The sequence below is a fragment of the Caloenas nicobarica genome, chromosome 3, assembly GCF_036013445.1.
Source record: "Caloenas nicobarica isolate bCalNic1 chromosome 3, bCalNic1.hap1, whole genome shotgun sequence".
In the NCBI taxonomy this organism is placed as follows: domain Eukaryota; kingdom Metazoa; phylum Chordata; class Aves; order Columbiformes; family Columbidae; genus Caloenas; species Caloenas nicobarica.
The window spans coordinates 7,045,463-7,064,945 of NC_088247.1; the positions used below are offsets into that span (position 1 = coordinate 7,045,463).

The 19,483-nt window shown below is 44.1% G+C and overlaps 1 protein-coding gene across 2 annotated transcripts in view; it reads left to right on the forward strand.

Annotated features, from left to right (window-relative positions):
- Positions 1-18,679: 18,679 nt before the first annotated feature.
- Positions 18,680-19,483, forward strand: part of CD2AP (CD2 associated protein) — an 84,315-nt gene continuing 83,511 nt past the window's right edge. For both annotated transcript variants that reach the window (XM_065632718.1, XM_065632721.1), the window contains exon 1: positions 18,680-18,865. In XM_065632718.1, the coding sequence (XP_065488790.1) occupies positions 18,862-18,865 (4 nt within the window). In that variant the 5' untranslated portion in view covers positions 18,680-18,861. The remainder of the gene's footprint in view (positions 18,866-19,483) is intronic.

The following is a 19,483-nucleotide window of genomic DNA, read 5'->3' on the forward strand; positions in this document are numbered from 1 at the left end:
TATCCATGTAAAAAAAGGCATCTTTTGGAGCAAAAATTAAGGCATACAAAAGTCGGGCATTGTGTTTGGCTGCGTTTGGGTAATGCAACACTGGAGTGTATGTTATACAGCCAGAGAGAATCAACCCTGCCAAGGGTTGCCTAATTTCTAAATTCTAAGTAGCTCTTGGCCAAAAATTAGGTCCACAGAGGTTTAATCCAGACAAGTGTTTACTGTAAAACATGTGCATAATCCTGGGATTCACATGTACCAGGTTCCCACTGAAAACGCTAAAAGCTCAGAAGGAGGCTGTGTACTTCAGATGTCCTCCTCGGTGCTAGTGAGGCTCTTCGGTTTTTAAACATCATCATTTTAACTGAGGTCCTGGTAGTCAATTTTAGATTGTGCCGCTGAACAGAAATGTGCCATTCTGACGCGGCAAGCGTGCAGTGTAGATATGGGGCAATTTACTGCTATGGCCTGTTGCCATATCATAATATTATTATCCCTTGCGAGGGAAACAATGTAGATTTATGATCTGCTTGAGTTCTTTGTTTTCGTTATTTTTTCCTGCCGGGTTATTTATAGTGCAAAATTGTTCCAAATTATGTCGAGAACAGGAGAAGCTGAAGTAAAACCATGATCGGAAATGCTGCTGTGTATGAGGGATGTGTCTGTAGTCAACAAGAGCCAGTGGTATGTTATATTGCATAAACCTTAAGAAATCTCTAGAAAGCAATGTGCTACCTCTGTTATCTTCAGACAGTCCCCAGTCCAACCCCCTGCACCGTGAAAAAGCAGCTCCGCTGTTTGTCAGTGTTAGCAGCTGCAGGATCAGATGCTTTGAAGTGAAACAGCCACTTTCAAGAAAAAACATGTCTCTGTTTAAGGACATGAGCTTGTAGACACAGTCCCTCTTCCACTGCTTTTGAAGAATACACAATATTCAAACCCTTAAATCACTTGCAGGCTTGCGTCCTCTGTTCAAGACATTTTACGTCTCCCTGGGCTATTTGCTTTCGGAGACAGAACAATAGTGTTTCTCAGAAATTAATTAACAAATTCACAACCTCTTGTGGGTGGCTTGGGAAACAGCAGCATGGATGAATGCTCCGCTAATATGGTTTAATGTTGAGCTGTCAGAGGTACAGGTACCTGACAGTTCTTGAAACCTAATTACGGAGCACAACTTTTTCTGTTGCCTTTTGCCTGCTCCAGAGAGACAGCTGTGTTTCCTTCCCTTTAATGAAACAGTGCTGTAATAATAGCTTGCAAATATTTTATCTCTGGAAGCAATTATTAGTTTGTTTTAAAAGCTGAGCTAACGCCGGGGACGTTTATTCTCCAAGAAGACACTCTGTATTTGAGCTATCGAATTTCTCGTTACTATTTTTAAACCAGTGTTGTGCAGTTGTGAATGCAAGTTGCTTCATTTGCTAGCGAAAACACCCTAATTTGTTAATGAATTAACAAAAGGGGAGCTAAGGGAGAGGTTTCAAGAGCAAAAAAAAAAAAAAAGTGTTGGGAAATCACCTCGATTCCGAATTGAATTAGAAGTGTGTGATGTTGCCAGAAATTCCCCAAGACCTAATGAGCTGTGTAATGGTCACAGCCCCCTTGCTCCCCTCCCACTCGTCTCCATCCCTCGCTCCACAGCCAGGAGCTTTTGTCTCCTGTGGGACAACGATGGCAGGACCAGGCTGGGACACAGTGGCCTCCACTGGCACTTCCTAATCCTTGCCATAGCGCTGTAAATCTTAATCAAAACTGAGCTGTACAGACTAGGGCCGATCTCACTTAGTCTGCTTTCGTGAGTGGCCTCAGCAGGATTTTGTCCTCGTTGCCCCAGGCTCTTATGGCAGTGATTGCTCATTTGGTGGAGGTCACCATTGTAAGTGGCTGCTGGCAGGAGTCTGAGCCGCAGGCAGAGTCAAATTCAAGGGAAGTTGTTCTTTTCTGAATATGAGAGAGCTGAGAAACATGCAAGCTGGACAAGGTAAGTTATTTCCATTTTTTTTTCCAGGCTGCATTTATTTTTCCTTCCTTTCCTGGAGAAACATGGAGTCAAATTCCTTCTGTAGCACTTATGAAACGTGGGTAGTGTGTCACGCATCTTGCGTTCATGGCTATATGCACAAGAAGTAATACCACGCCTTTGAGAAGTGGCAGGATGCTGTCTTATATCCACAATGGGTGATATTGTTCGAATTTTGTGAAGTTGTATCTCCTTCCCCCTCAAAAATATTCTGCTGTTACTTTACACGGTGACACTGTTAAATCCGTGCACCAGCCCGTGTGGGGTTTCTCTCTCTTTCATTAACCCTCTGCAGGTGATCCAGTCCCCTGAGGGGGATGCAGGACCAGAGGAGGCTTCAGGCCAGCAGGGTGTGGGACATGTTAGAGCCACCTCCACTCTGCCACCAACATTGTACATTCAGAGTCAGGCTGGATGTGGCTTTGAGCACCCTGATCTAGTTGAAGGTGTCCCTGCTCAATGCAGGTGGGTTGGACTAGATGAGCTTTGAAGGCCCCTTCCAACCCAAACCATTCTATGGTTCTACATCAGCCCCGCACAGCCCTTTCTCTCCATCTTTCCTTTGCTCCTTCCCCTGCCTTGGACCCCCACTGATCCCTTCTTGCACCATTGTCTGATTTGGCATTTTGGTAAAGAGAGGAGAAAGGACAGCAGGTGGAAAATGGGAGTGCAGCTCCCCTCCAGCCCCTGGGCCTGCCTGGAGCAGAAAGCCAGCACAAAAAATACAGCCCTGGTTCTGTTTTCTTCCTCTGCTCTTGGGATCCCACCACACAACGAAAGTACAAGACTGCTTCGTTGCTCCAAAAAGCTCTGTAACAATATAAAGCCAGTTTTCGCACAGTCAAAGTCAATGAGAGGTCTTCCCGCTAAATTCAAAGGCAGCAGGACCCAGTCTGTGAGAATAAAATGGGAGCTGCAACATCAAAGGCAGGCAAAGAAGGAGCCCAGCATGAGTTCATGGGATTGTTTACTAAGTAACATGCTCTCCACATTTTTTATACCTTTTGCTTGGGTCTCATTTTCCTTTGAACTCCCAAACAACATGAACATTTAGGCCAAAACCCATTCCCACTAAAATAAGTGGACGTTTTCTTACTAACTACGACACAGATTAGATCCATTCTTTAATCTCATGTTTTCCTCTTGAACACTACAATCAACAGTTTTATGCTTGGTTGGATATAAAATCAACCCAGGCAGATTAGGCTTATTTCAGAATGTTGCGTGTTCTAAACTACCTAGTTTTGCTGGGAATACGCCAGGGCCTTCTCATCCATAAAGGTGAACATAGCCCAGATCTAAATGGGAAAACTGCACAGGTACTTTACTGTGAAAACATTGGGTGAGGTGGGAGCGTGCACCATTTTAATAGATACTGAAGAGAGGCTACGGTGAGAGGCACTTTTGCCCTGGGACAGAAGTGTCTGAGAGAGTTTGGGTTGTTCAGCCTGGAGAAGGCTCCAGGGAGACCTTATTGTGGCCTTTCAGTACTTAAAAGGGGCCGATAGGAAAGATGGGGACAGACCTGTGAGCAGGGCCTGTTGTGATAGGACAAGGGGTGATGGTTTTAAACTAGAAGAGGGGAGATTCAGGCCAGACGTGAGGAAGAAATGGTTGCTCCTGAGGGTGGTGAGACCCTGTCCCAGGTTGGCCAGAGAGGTGGTGGATGCCCCATCCCTGGAGACATCCCAGGCCAGGCTGGACGGGGCTCTGAGCAACCTGAGCTGGTGCAGATGTCCCTGCTCATGGCAGGAGTGGCACTGGGTGAGCTTTGGAGGTCCCTTCCAACCCAAACCTTCCTATGATTCTATGTTTCTATGAAAACAACGGCACGACATGCTGGTAAATCTGATGAAGCATCTTCACAAGAAAAATTTGCTCAAGAAAACATTTTAAAGATCTGGAAAAACAACAAAAACATCCTTGACAACGTGAATCACTCATAGTCACTATTCCAGTTACTCTCTGGCTGTTACTCTCTGCCTCAGTCCTCTCCTATCAGCAGTGTTTTCTTTGAGCACACGTATAGCGTATGGTAACAGCCAGAGCTCTTCTGTCTTGTAAAAGAAAGATCTCAAAAGGAATGGGAGCCTGGTGAATAGGTCCCCGTGACACTGGAAGGGAGACAGACGCATTATGTAATTTACAGGAAGTGCTTTTGGCAGCTTTGTGACTATGGTTTCTATAAATATCTGTTGTAGAAAAACACTGGGGCACAGAGGAAGCTTTGTCAGAATAACGATGATACACCCTGTGGTAGGGAAATAGTGTTACTAGACTTTGCAAGAACTACAATGAGGCTGTTGGTTTTATTTTGAAGGAGAAACCTACAGCCTCCAGACCTTACCTGGCTAAACTCCTCTGCTTTTCCAAAAACTGCCTGTGGCTGGATCCCTCGTTTCATTAAATCCTGTCGGTTCTCTACCGGGACTGAACTAGCACTGTTTTCTTGTACTTCTTGGAATAAAGTTTGGTACCAGGCAGACTTGTAGCCCCATGTAATTTCCTACAATTTGGACTCGAAGGTTTTTGGGGACAGGTGTTGCTTTCACAGTGCTTATTGCAGCTGCAGCCTTTTTCCAGCAGCCAAGTAAATAACAGAAGTTCTATCAGCCTTTCTGCAATACTTCTGGAAGGCCCTGGTTGGCAGACATAAGGCCTGGCTTTAATTATCTCTGAAGGTCTGTTGTGAAGGTTGGTTTGAGCCCCAGCCCAGACACCTGGGAGAATTTCCTTTCCCATCACAATAATGAATCACAGTGTTTAAAATTCTAGTAGTTTATTAAAGGTGGGGAAGAAAAGATAAGCAGAATAGCTTGTAATGAGTCAAACAATAAACAAAGTAAAACGATTCGAAGTCTTCCTCTACAATTTCATTGCAAGCGAACTGCAGGCTGGTTTGCATCTCCAGTACTAACACCCCACTGGCTGCCTGTGAGCTCCATCTGTCCTCCCAGGATACAAAAAGCTCATGCCTGAAGTCAGAACAAACCAGCAAACCTGAGCTGCTCCTCCCTTTGGATCCTCTAGAAAGCTGTCCGTCCCTTTTTGACCATTATTCTTCCTCTTCTTCAGTGACTTCTACCACAAGACCAACTTTCCCCAAAGGATCCTTTTAACTATAGGGGTTTTTTGTTTGGTTTTTTGGTTTTTTTTAGTTAGGTTTCGTTAGGTTAGTTTAGGTTTTTTTTAGTTAGTTTTAGGTTTTTTACTTCACTTTCATACCCTAAAGCTACAATCTGTGTGAAAGATCAGATAGACCAGTCACTCCAGGCCCCTTCTGGCTTGGCTGATTAGCTCAGGTTTTTTTTGTGATACAGTGACTGTGTAACTTCCTCCGCTTTCACATGCCCGTTTTGTGTGTTTGTTTTGTTTTTCTTTGTTGTTTGTTTGGTTTTTTAATCAGATATGCTGTAAATATGAAAAACTTACATGAAAATGCAGCATCTTTCAGATGCCTGCCTCAAACATGCCTGTTAATCCATTTCCACAGATCCCTTCCCTGCTACCAGACTCCAGCTGTTGGTTCCCTCCTTCCAGGTTCCATCCTTTCAGAGCTTTCTGGATGGGGTTATCCTTCTCCTTTAGACCTCAACCATCAGGCTTGAGACTGAGAGCCTTAGGTCAGGTCTATCTGCTACGAAGCCTATGTCTGAGGTAAGTTTCTTCTTGAATACTTTTTCTCATTCGCTGGAAAAGACATTTATTTGCCTGGCCTGTGTTTGCTGTATTAGCTACAACTCCTTATCAGCCTTCTCCTCCCTCTGACCTCAGGTTCTGGACTTTTCATTTTGTCTCATGTTTACCTCTGTGCCTGGAGCTCCTTTGCCTTCCCAGGCCATGGAGTTCCTATTCTTCTGCTCTGGTGTTGCCCTTCTGCTGCTTTGATCAAACTGGGCTCCGATATCCGGGCTATCTGAAATCAGCTATGGAAGTTAGTATATGAAAAACAGGTGATTTATAAAATAACCAGCCAAAAATAGAAGCAACTAAAATGTATTTGTGACTGTTATAACCTCTTTGGGAAATGAGTGAGTTTTTAAGGCAACAGGTATACAGTTAGTGCTCCAAAAACAAGTACTATTTAAAGCCTACCTACAAAGAAGATTATCAGCATCCCCTACAAATATGCAAGATACACAGAACAAAGCTGTGGATTAAATACCATCTCTTTTGCAAATGGTTTCACATAATTTAATAAAATGGATACACAGTTTAAACAAAAATAGCATATGTGGAGGTGAGGAGGAGGAGAAAAAGTGTTACGGGCCAAGGAAGAATATCTTCATTTAAAAAACCCCAAATACACATGAAAGGTGACAAATTAGAGGAACAGGAGATGGGGGGCTGCATAGGCAGTGCTGTTGTGCTTATTAAAATAAGTAAATTGAAGGAAGAAGGATCTTCTGTTCTAAATCAAGAAGTTACCATATAAAAATGACATCATGGCTTTTGGTTTTTTTCTACCTCACTTCCTGCACACACAGCCTGGGAGCACGGCAGAATGGGATTACCCCATCATACGCATCATCATTTCTAATGGAAGTTACAATGCTGTTATCACATAGAACTATGGCACTTATCCTACTACAGCCTTCTCCAAGGACCTTGTAGAGCAAAACTCCAGAGCTTCCTTCAATTAGACACACTCTGCGTCTGTTTGCTGTCTTTGGTAAAGGTGAAATTCAACCCTGTGCATATTTTATGTGCCTTGTAATAATACCCACTCTTTCACCGCAGAAGAGGCATTCTGTTGTCCTCCTATGACACTTCTTCGATTGCAGCTGGAAGATGTGTCGCTGGGACCTCCCTTTGTTTCCTCATTATGAACTAGACACTAGTGACAGATGCTGGATTGGTGGTCCCCACAGAAACAGATACTCCAGGCCCCCAGCTTGCACAAGTGGTGATAGTTCAAGCATCTGGCTTCTGTATGGCACCTGTCGCTTTGCTGTGAGACCACACAGGTCAATCAGCAGCTGTCAAATAGCACTGTTCAAACAACTCTTCTGGGCTGGGGTGGTAACTCACCTGGTTAATGCCATGGGAGCACAGCCAGAGCCGTGACAAGATTTCAGTTCTTTATTTCAGTCTTTTTGTTCTTTTAGGGAAGGAGAGAGATTTGTATTCCTTATTACCGCAGGCCTGTGTCTCTACCTGCCCCTTTAGGGTTGCCCTTCTCAGAGTCTGAGGACTGTCCTTCCTGAAAATGAGAGAAACAGGATGAAAGTGGGACCATGATAACTCATTGGAAACAGCAGAGCTGCTTATCATAAAATCATAGAAGAGTTCGGGTTGGAAGGGACCTTCAAAGCTCATCCAGTGCCCCCCCTGCCATGAGCAGGGACATCTTCACCCAGCTTAGGTTGCTCAGAGCCCCGTCCAGCCTGGCCTGGGATGTCTCCAGGGATGGGGCATCCACCACCTCTCTGGGCAACCTGTTCAACTCCACTTGCTGTGATCCTTATACTGACTACTGTCACCAGTACTCAGGTTTGGTGATGCTAAGCTTGCTCTGACATCTGTGTGCTATACTGCAACCACTCCTGAATATTCGGATGTCAAAGGCAAAATGGTAAATGTGAAGTCCATGCCATATAGATATTGTATCAGCCTATAAATGTACATAGGTGCCTATGCCCTTTTCTTCTCATGGAATAGTAAGAACTTGACCCTTGTGCACAGAACTTCTCAAAAATAAACATGTATGTATATACATACAGCACATGCATGCATACACACAAACGTATATTATATATATGTGTGTGTGTATACATGCACTTGGGAAGTAATGTAATCCAGTCCTTTTTCCTGCTAATAAAGCAAATCACATAATAATAATCCCTTACATAAAATGAGCAAGATTCATCCTGAGAAATGAGACTGAGAGAGCTGGGTCTGTTCAGCCTGGAGAAGAGAAGCTGAGAGGGGATCTCATCAATGTTTATAAATATCTCAAGGTGGGTGTCAAGAGGATGGACCAGACTCTGTTCAGTGGTGCCCAACAACAGGACGAGGGGCAACGGGCACAGACTGAAGCACAGGAGGTTCCATCTGAACATGAGGAAAAACTTCTTTCCTTTGAGGTGCCAGAGCCCTGGACCAGGCCACCCAGAGAGGCTGTGGAGTCTCCTTCTCTGGAGACATTCAAACCCGCCTGGACATATTCCTGTGTGATCTGCTCTGGTGAACCTGCTGTAGCAGGTGGGTTGGACTGGGTGATCTCCAGAGGTCCCTTCCAACTCCAACCGTTCTGTGATTCTGTGATTCTGTGATGTCACTTCTCTCCAAACTCCTGTGTGAATGTTGTTCCAGAATATCATGGCTGTGCTCTACAGTAATATTTCCTTTCTAATTTCTAGTCTAAGCACATCCACCACCATATTGTGTCCATTGATTCTGAGCAGTGCTGCTTGTAAACTTTAGCCAGTTCTTCTCCCTCAGATCTGCCCACGGATGTATTTACAGAGAGAATCCCTGCCTTCTTAGTCTTTCCTTTGTGAGACTAAACAACCTCTTTTAGACTGCTCACACCAGTATAGTTCAAAAGACCCTTTTCTGTACCTATTCCAAGCTGAATTTACTATTCTTGAATGTGGTCTTTGCATTCATTTCCATTCGTAGGTCTTACTAGTTAAATGATGGCATCAGCATTTCCCTATATAATGGAAACACCTCTCCTGATAAACTGAAGAACCATAGTAGTCATTTTTTGTGGCTGCAACGTGTTAGTGGGTACAGCCAATTACTACTCTGATTTTTCTTCTCAACTTTTAGCCTTTCATACAAGTAACTTCTCACCATTAGCTTAAATGCAGGACCAGCGCAGGACTTGCACTTTGAACTTCCGTCTTCCACACCAAGAGGCTTAAAAATAGCGGGAGCATTTAGTGGATTAGGCCAGTATTTTCTTACTTTCCACTTCAAGGCTTCCTCTTTAAGGAGCCTTGTCTAGGTCTTGTCGCCCTTTTGGGCATATGAAGCGATTTCCAGCAACACGAACTAAATCTAACTCTAGATTGTCCAAAATGCACTGTTGATTTTGTTTGCAAGGAATACATTTTAATAGCAGCATGTAAAGGCAAACATAATACAGAGATGCTGCAAGGGGAGTATGTATCCATCTTCTGTAATGATGGCGTTCGCTTTATCAAACTTCAGTCATCGAAGTCTAAGTTAGTTGTGTGGTTTCCCTCTACAACCACCAGAAAGATGCTGGCACCTCTCCAGGGTTCGTATCACCCATGTCTTAGGCACTTATTTTGGGATCTGATGAACTGTTTCCTATCAGTGCCTGCTTCTTCCTTTCCACAGATTGTCAAATGAATCCGCACCAGCAGAGCAGCTGAAGCGTGCAGTTAAAAACAGGTGAAATGACCCTCTCCTCATTGTTCATCTTAAAATTCAAAAGAATATTCCAGTCAGTGACTGAAATGGCTGGGTACCTAAGTACACCATGCTGCAGTTCCCTAAAAATTACAGGTGGACATAAGCACTTCTGAACATTACAACAAAGGTGGATTTCATACATGGGTGCTCCTGTGTCCCTTGTGACCACGAGCTCTAGAATAACTAAATGTTCCAGTATGACACAGGAGTGGGGCTCATCAGCAAGAATGGAAGATGCTGAGGTTTTGGCACTTTGATTTTTCATGCACTGAGAAGAAAATGGACCATGGAGCCATCAGCTGGGGTGTCAGAGAACTGCTCAAAAGGACTAAACTCCCTAAATCTGCTCATTACCAACATGTCATGAGACAAATACAAACACTGAAAGAAAAACATAGGATTTTTGAAACTTTTTTTTTTTTCAGAAACAAGTGCTTTCCAGAATGTTTATTGCAAGAATTGCTGTAATTTTAAATTGGAACAAGAATGAGCTTGGGAATTCTGATTTCCCACTAGAGAGCTCTGATTAATTGGTGTAGAAAATGGCTGAGATGGGAAATTACCTCCGACCAATCCTATTTTACCATCTGTCCTTATATCAAACCGATCCTGTTTTCTAAGAGCTCACTCTGAGAAAAATACGGTCATTTAGCAGACCGGTGTGTTTAAAAAAAACTATTGTTTTCGCTCTTGTTTGTGACAAAAGGTCATGAAGAGACACTGGGAGTTCCTGAGTCCAGCAGGAGCTCTGGAACAATTATAAACTGGAATTTCTATAAAGGAAGGAATTTGATGTGAAGGGCCAAGTCATAAGGATTAATTAGATTCAAGAAGGGATGCTGACTTTCAAGTAGTCTGGGCTGGAAGTAACACAGACGGAGAAGTGAAAAAGAATAGAAAACACTGTGTCTGCAAACTGGTCTCTCAGTGGGTGTTTTTGGGAGGGTGCCAGCTAAAGGATTCAACTTTTGGTAGCAAAAGTATGAATTATATATGCTCATATCTGTGGTTAACCAGCTCACATATTGGCTGATCAGTTAGATGTTGCTTCCTTAGAAAAGTACTCGGGTTTGTGAGTATATTTTGTTATACACTTTTGGTGCCGCAAATACCATTGCTGGAGCACATTCCCCTTTTCTGTCACACATCCCCCTCTGCACTTACGGTGGGCAAATGCAAGTCCAAATAATGCAACAAACTATTCCATATAATCCATTTCTTTGTGGTGTTTTTCTCTGCACACAAAAAGGCTACAATTCTTTGCGCCTTAATCGGGAAAAGCAGAAATTATCTCAGTTCACTGTCCCACCTAAAATGGGAAGCGAAAAAAACATTTTACTTGTCAAGATATAAATCCAACCTTCTGTTTGTCTCTTTAACTCCATTGTCTCTGAAAGCAGAACAGGAGCTGCTTTTCCTCCTTCAGGTTGAGACGTTACAGTGGAAATACAGAGTCAAAATTTCCACTTGTAGCCAGAGAGTGAAACAGAAAACTCATCTTCTGCTGTTTTTGTGGGCATACGAATAATCCCCAGCACTTTAACTTCTTAGGAGGGAAAATATAAAGCAATCAGGTGCTTCTGAAGAGCTCAGTCTGTTGTTAGGCTGAGCTTGTCTCTGGAAAACCTGATGTGCTTTGTTGGCTGGAGGCATCAATGCCCTGAGGGAGGGGATATACAAGCCTGCAGGAATGTAGATAAATATCTGAGTTCTTACTCTGCGTGACAACAACAAAAAAAATAATCAGTGAAAGTCTCCAAAGCTCTGCCAAGGGGCCCTTCTTCACCGTCACAAGTGCCTTAGTAAGAGGAGAGCTAACCCTTCTAATTGAAAATATTTATTAGATGCAACCACAATTCTGATTAACAAACAAAATTGATAGAGTTTGGTTTGTCTGGGGAGTGGGAAGGGAGAAATGTGTGTCCTGTCTTGATCTGGGCAACGTTTTCTCTGCAGTAATGCCTAATGGTTTTGTCAGTTGTAACTTACTTGACAACTTTCAGAACCGAAAAAGCAGGTAACCAACTTTTTTTGTAGAATTTAAGTAGCTTGCTGGAAATAGTTATACCCGTTACACAAGCATCTACTGATTATAGCAACACATCCTCCAGTTCAGTTAGTATAAGTGAAGGTGAAGGTGTCTAATTGTCAGGGGAAGAGTATTTTATTACAGAATTTTCTAAACAGTGGGTATTTGGTCAACCCTGGTGATTCCACAGATGTACAGACTGCCCCTTGGGAATGCTGTTTATAAACTGAGACGCAGCTGAACAGCACTCACAAAAAGGCTACCACTTTCAAGCAAATTAATGACAATGTTCCATTGTTTGAGAATGAAGAGAGAAGAGGCATTGTGTTAAGCTTAAAGCACGAAGCGATAGACACGTATGTTTGTACTCCTTTGTCTTGATCTCTCTACCAAAGACTGTGGTATTGATGAAAATCCACTACTTTTGCATTGTCAGCTTAGAAAAATCAGTATAGGAAAACGCAAACACACCGGTAACACCACATCCCTTTCTCCAAAAGGCTCCGGAGAGTCCCCTACAGCAGATCACTATACAAAATATTGTATCTTCATGGCCTGGAGCTTGCAGAGTGTGGCTTTGCTATACTACCATTAAAAAAACAAACATACACACACACACACAACAAAGCCACAAAAAATCCCCAAAACAATAAACCTCAAAATACTTCCCTCAGTGCAAGTTATATGTGCAGAGTTTCTGCACTGGAACAGTCTTTTTGGTGATAAACTGGTTGGATTTGGAATTTTCAAAATTACAGTTGAACATAGTTTAATTGCAAGTCCAAACTGCTCTGATGAGTTAGCAATTCCTTGCTTTGAAAGTTCCCTGCTGGCTTTGGAAGCTGAACTCACTGAGCAAAACCATCAGATGAGCAGTAGAAATAGCACAAGAGCGGAGAGACAGAAACAGCAGCTGGGTGTCAGAGTGACACTTTCCAATGACGGCTGCAGTGACTCAGCTGCTGTTGGCACCACACTGAGAGCACAAAGGGACAGTTCAGGTATCAATTACGGCCATTTGAACACAACAGCACTCCCAGTTGACACCATCGTCTTACCTGTGGCATAGAAATGCGTCCTAATGTATCAGAAAGGTTTGGGTTGGAAGGGACCTTCAAAGCTCATCCAGTGCCACTCCTGCCATGAGCAGGGACATCTGCACCAGCTCAGGTTGCTCAGAGCCCCGTCCAGCCTGGCCTGGGATGTCTCCAGGGATGGTTCATCCACCGCCTCTCTGGGCAACCTGGCCAGTGTTTCACCACCCTCAGTGTAAAAATGTCTTCCTCATGTCTGGCCTGAATCTTCTCTCTTTTAGTTTAAAAACATCACCCCTTGTTCTGTCATAACACATCCTTCTAAAAGGTCTGTCCCCATCTTTCCTATAGGCCCCTTTTAAGTACGGAAAGGCCGCAATAAGTTCTCCCAGGAGCCTTCTCTTCTCCAGGCTGAACACCCCCAGCTCTTTCAGCCTGTCCTCATAAAAGAAATGTGCATGTATTACAGTGTTAAATGTGTTCATGATGGGTAACAAATGTTTTAATAAAACTTGCTACTTTTTGAGCAAACTTTAGATCACTGCAATTAGGACTACACTGTGGTTATTGATGGAGCAAGGGAAAAATTACATTGCTAAAAATGTACATGTTCTGTGAAGCCGCCTCTGCAGAGAAAAGGCTTCTTATCCCCCCACTTGAAGCACGAGCAAGAACTGTTACAAAAACAAGCAGTTTTTCAGTTACTTTTATTTTGGTAAGACAAAAAAGGCTGAAAGCCACAGCTGTTGATTTATTCAGATGCCGAAGGAAACCATTAGCCCATTGGACCCTGAAGATGAGATTTTGTTGTGCTAGATGTTAAGATAAGGAAATCCCAGTCAGTGGCTGCCAAAGGGCCTTAACACAGATGCAAAATGCCAAACGTACCTAAAAGGGAATGAGGAAGGTGGTTGCTTATTAGAGAAAAAGTAAATTTGCCAGTGAAAAGCAGTTTGCTTTTTTTTTGCTTCTTTTTGTTACAAGTGCAGGGTGATGTACTACAACCAAACTGCCGAGATGAAAACTCTCCTGTATTTCAATCAGAGTATCTTTGAAACTACACGTATGGTTACACATATGGTTATACCGTTAATGACTACACGTCCACACAAAATGGATTTTATCAGCACCATGCAGACAGAGCTTCTCCACAAACTCCCTGCTGTTTGCAGCTTTGTTTTAATTAGTTGTAATAGCCCAGAATAAATGAATTGTATCCTCAGAAGTGATGTCAAACAAAAAACATAATAGCTGCCATCAGAATAACTACTCTTTCAGATTACTGTTATAATGGCCACACGGCAGAAACATGATTAATTGCTGGCTATACTTAGCCTGAATTTTAGATATCATACAACCCCCTCTCCTCCAATTATTTTATTTCAAGATTCAACACTTACAAGTCCTTTATTTCATACCTGTGCAGCAGAAGCGACATTTCCAAGACTTAATTCAGGATTAAAAAAAATATTTAGTACTGGGCAAGCTACAAGGACATCTACAAGAATGTTTTAATCAACACTGGATCTTATTTGAGCGAAATATTTTTATACAACAAAATAAGGCCACAAAACTGAAACTTATTCTGATTCCCTGTCTCGGACTCAGCCAAGGAAAATGGAGTAAAGCATAAGAGTTTTTGCCATGAAGCAAAGGAATGAGAGGAAAAAAAATGTACTTGCTAGTCATGGCTAGAACTGGTTATGGAGAAGAGAACGGGACTGACTGAAGAAGTTGATAATCATGGAGGAGAGAGGTCAAGAGTGGTTAAATTTGGAACAAAAGACAGAGGAATTTGTTTCCGCTGACTGATGTTCCTCAACCTTTTCAACTAAGAACTTAACCAATAAACAACAAACCTTTTGTGTGACGTCCACAGCAATTTCCAGTTAAACATAAATAAAATTAAGATAAACTTTCAGTGTCCATGTTATTTCATTCATTTTGGTTGCTTGCTTGTTCGAGGTGTAAGAATGCAAGTGTAGATGGTTTACAAAGCCATTTTCCATTATTTTGCAGACCAGCTCCTGAGTTCTTATAGATCATCACTGATCCATAGTCCATAGTTTGAAAAATACGGCACTAGCTTACGATTCTTTTGATAGCCTGAAAACCGGCACCCCAAATTTCTTAATATCACAGTATTTCATTCTCCTTTAGCAATAATCTGCAAGAAAGGCTACAACTAGTTGCTCCTTACCTGGGTGGATGGAGTTGTGCAGTAGTTGGAAAGGGTCCAGCCTTTCTAAGAGCTGTTAAGATGCCGTACACTGGAGTGTCTGTAAGGGGGTAGGAAGAAAAGAAAGAAAAAAATTGGTTTTGCTTCTTAAAATAATGCACCCCCTCAACAGCTAAAAGAAATAATAGGATTGAATGTTAGTGTGAAAGCTTAATTTGTCCCCTCCTTGAAAATCTACATCTTAGTACAATTTTTATTTACAAAACTACTGCTCTGTGGTGTGGTTTTATTCATTTGTTTGTCTGTTTTTAAGAGTCCGGACTCATTCTGTGGAATATGTAGACTCACCCTCCACTGAGTATGCAGTGAAGGGAAAAATACTGTGCATGCTGAATGAATATTTTCCCACAGTTTGTGTTTTTTAATTGAAATATATCTGCTGCATCTTCAAACCAGCAGAGGGAGTTTTCTCATCTAAATAATTTTTTAAATTCTGAAACACAAACCTATGTGGGTTTTTTTTCCAGTAATGTTATGCTACCTAGTAGGAAGTGCTACTGAAAATAAAAGGTGCAATTTTACAATTAAGGCTGTTTAACTCCTTAGTGCTAGAGGCTGTATGGTTCCAGTCAATTTTTATGGGTATTATTGTGCAAGAAATTGCTGTCGTGAGAAATGCAAAAGTGTATTAAAAGCATGAAAAATTAAGTCAGCTGGAATGTTTAGGAGCATAATATTTGCTTAAAGGGGAATGTAGAATTATTGCAGTACATGTGCTACTCAAATGTGCGTGAAACCATAACTTGGTAACAGCTGACATAGGATTTTTGTTTGAAAAAAAAGACAGTTCCTTTATTTTTTTCGCTCTAGGGAGAAGTTTTGCAAGTTCCACATTTAGGTTTCTTTATTTGGAAGTAATGGAGTAATTTTAAGATTACCACAGTGGCAAAAAAGTTCAAGTGAAATGTTCACTGTAGTGCTGTGCTACTAGGAAAAGAGTCTATCATTATCCATAGGTTTTCTTGTGAGAGAAAAAAAAGCGTCTCCGGTGGTGACAAATAGTATCATTTTTATTTTATGTTATAAACCTACATACTAGGCTCTATACAATGATCTCTCTTGTAAAATAAAATTATAGCAGTTACTGATGTTAACAGTGAATATTCTGTTGATCTGTGCAAGATATCTCTCTCAAAAGCAAGTAACAAATTCAGATATTCCACTAAGCTCAATCATAAAACACTTAAAAAGCTAATCTTTCATTTTTAAAAGTTTTGTTGAACAAATTCCACCTTGGGAGAAAATAATCACAGCTATTTTGGGGATCTGAAAACACTCTCCCAAAAATATGCACTTTTATCAGAATATTGGTAATCTACATTCTGCGTGAATTGAAAAAAATGATTGAATAAAAAGCAAGATCCATTGTTCCCTGTATCTCAATATAACAGCAAGGCTATATTTCCAAAGGACTGCATAAACACCAATCATTGCATAATATCCAAGTGAAAATGGCTAAGTAAATGTTTCCAGCTTTTATTACGGTGGGAAGTGAGGAAGTAACTCATTGTAGGTTGTTTAGAAGGTAATTATTGGTAAACAAGCATTTATATCAGACATCGAGCATACAGAAAAGAAACGAAGTAGTCACATGGCTTAATGGTTGAGCCATAATAGTTAATAGCCTAGCACAGATGTCTTTTCCTTATTTGTATTTTAATTGCCAATTCATACCAGAATGCTAAATATGGGTCCCTGTGCTGCTGTGAGTTACACATGAGCGGACTCTTGCAGTTTGCTTCTTCGCTTCATGTCAGCAGGAGTATCCACCCAGGGCTGAACCAAAGGTAGCAATGATGCTTAAATAAATTGGAACGAGCTTTTGCCCTAGCTCAGAGCAGCTTCCTGAAAGAAGGTTACATGGAGCTCCTTGAACGCTGTGTAAAAGCACGCACTATGAGTATTTTAGTTCTCACCTCTTGCATGTGCATACTTAACCTTGTGGCAGGGCTTAAAAAGGAAAAAAAAACCACTACATCAGATCAAATTTATAATTCTTCTAATCCATCACCCTTTTTTTAGCATGTAGCTCTTCAGAGGAAGTGGAAAAAAACTACAGAGAAGACAGCTGAGGATAATTCATCCTCATGGAAGTTATTTTCTGAATTTCTGTTGGGAGTGGCTTCAAACTCTAAGGAGGATGTTTCTTTTCTGTCCCAAATCTCCTCTTGCTATTAACCATAATCTGGGGCAGGGAGAGGCTGTATTTTTATAAAAAACCAGTTATTGTCTAAAGGAGAGTATCATGCGACCATTTATCAGAGTTAAACGCTATATCTGCTTCAAGGAAATTCTCACTATCACTTGCACATTTCCAGTTCTGCTGTCAGAAGAAACAGAAGCACAGTTTGCCTCAAAGTACAGCAAAGGAGATAAAATATTATACAATATGGTATGTGCTTGTTTACACCCTCAGGCTTCACATTTTGTCTTCAGTACTCATCTGACTTATTTTTCTGTTTATATTCCATGAGAAAGATGCTAAGCAAAAGCTGACTCCTGGAAATACTTGACATTCTTCTTAGGCTAATTTTGTCCTGAGCTTGGCTGAGATGCCTCATTTTAAACCACTCATAAAAGGATGTCTGCAGCAGGGAAGACAGAATATTTTCATTTCGGAGAGCCCTGCTGTGTTATATTCCTTGATTTTCATCAAAACCAGACCATGTTTACTTTTTACTTGTCCTTTTGGCCTCGGGGATGCTGGTTTTTTCTTTAAATTGGTTTAGTTCTAAGTAGTCGTTTTCACTCGTTCCTGAGTTTCCCACAAAAACCTAAACAGCCTGATATAGCTTTGAAAACTCTCCTCTTTTTTTAAGTAAAACAAAACCAAACCAAACCAACCCAACAAAAAATACCTCTACCCTATAAACTCTCCAAAAGCAATGCACAAGCCCACAAACATGCACAGGACACTGAGGGGACAGGCCAGTTTTCCACCCCTGGTCTCCCTAAACACACACGCGTCACCTTCCTTGAGCCAGGACGGAAAAGGCCCAGAATCCTGATGTTTGGGACAACGCAGCCAGAACTGACCTCAAATCTCAAGACTTGCTAAAAAAGGCCTTTCCCAAAAGGATGCTAGGGAGTTTTGGGGTAAGGGCTGCTGGGGGAGGAGGTGGGGAAGCGCCGGGGTGCTGGGGGCAGCCCCAAGGGTTTCGCTGAGGGGCTGTGGAGCCGTGGGGCAGCTCCTTCCCAGGCTGAGCGCAGGGTGCCCGCCCGGGGCGGGAAGGGGAAGGCGGCAGCGCCGGCGTGAGGTGTGGGGTTGGTCTCCTCAGGAGGGCCCGAGGAGAAACGACCAGGGCCTGGAGCACAAGTGTGATGGGGAGCGGCTGAGGGACCTGGGGCTGTTCAGCCTGGAGAACAGGAGCTGAGGGGAGACCTGATCGCTGTCTGCAACTGCCTGAAAGGGGGTTGGAGCACGGAGGGGGTTGGTCTCTTCTCCCATGTAACAAGCATTAGGACGAGAGGAAACGGCCTCAAGTTACACCAGGGAAGGTTTACTTTGGATATTAGGAAAAACCTATCCCTGGAAAGGGTTGTTGGGCATTGCAACAGGCTGTCCAGGGAAGCAGCGGAGTCACCATCCCTGCAGGGGTTTAAAAGGCGCACAGACGAGGTTATTGGGACACGGTGGAGCGCCAGTGTGAGGTCAGTGGTTGGACTTGATGATCTTGAGTGTCTGTTCCAACCCGGACTGTTCTGAGATTTTGTGACTGTATGACTGCGAGGCGGACACGGCCGAACACCCGCCTGCGAAAGAGGGAAACAGCGACGGGACCCGAAGCGGCGCCGCTGCCGCCCGCCCCGCCCGCCACCACCTGGGCGCGCCGGGCCGCGGCCCCGCGGGGCCGGGAGGGCGCTGTGACGTCATCCCGCCTGGCAACGGCGTGGGGGCGGTGGCGCGCGGCTCTCGCGGGATTTGGCGACCCCCGCCGCGGGCGGGGCGGGGCGGGGCCGCCGGTGCCGGAGCCTGAGGCGCGGCGGCGGGTGAGCGGCGGGACGGGTCCGCGGTTCCCTCCGCCCCGGGCCGCCGGCGGCTCGGAGCAGCCCCTTTCACGCCTCCGGAGTGGCGCGGATGGAGCCACCGTGCCCGGCTTGAGCGCGTCGGCGGGATCCGGAGCCGCTCCGCCGAGCCCGGGCGGGCGGGCGCAGCATGGGTGAGCGCGGCGGGGGGCGGCGGGACCGGCTCCTCGTCCCCTGCGCCGCCCTTTGTCTGAGGGGGAGGGCGCGGCCGTGGGGTCCCGGGAAGCGTCGCCGCTTCAGGGCAGACCCCGATTTCCCTGGGGAAGGAGCGTTGCTGGTCCCCGGTGCCTTCGCACAAGGCGGGGGCCGGAGGAGCCGCCCGGGCTGGGCGGGAGCCGGCAGGTGCTGCGGGTGGTGGGGTCAGCGCTGCCTCCTCGGCGGGGCTGGGGGCGGCCGGGGCCGCTCCGTCCTGCCCGGGCTGGCCCGGGGGGCAGCGGCGGGGCCCGCGGCGGGGGCAGCGCCGGCGGATACGTGGTTTTCGGTGGGGAGAGCGCGGTTTGCAGCCGTGTGGTGAGCACTGATCCCGGAGGGAGCCCGGCTGCAGTGGCTGCGTGAAGAGCAAAAGTTATCCCGATTTAATCCAGCCCTTCGGGCTTTTCCTCGGCTTCAGTTTGAGCTGTGCCTTCACCCGTTGCTCCGCCGAGGTGTTGACTTGGAGGAAAAAACCCGAAAAAACCCCCAAAACCCAAGCATACAACCACTCAAAGTATTCCTGTTTTCATAATGTGCCAGTTCAGGTTTACGCTCGAAAC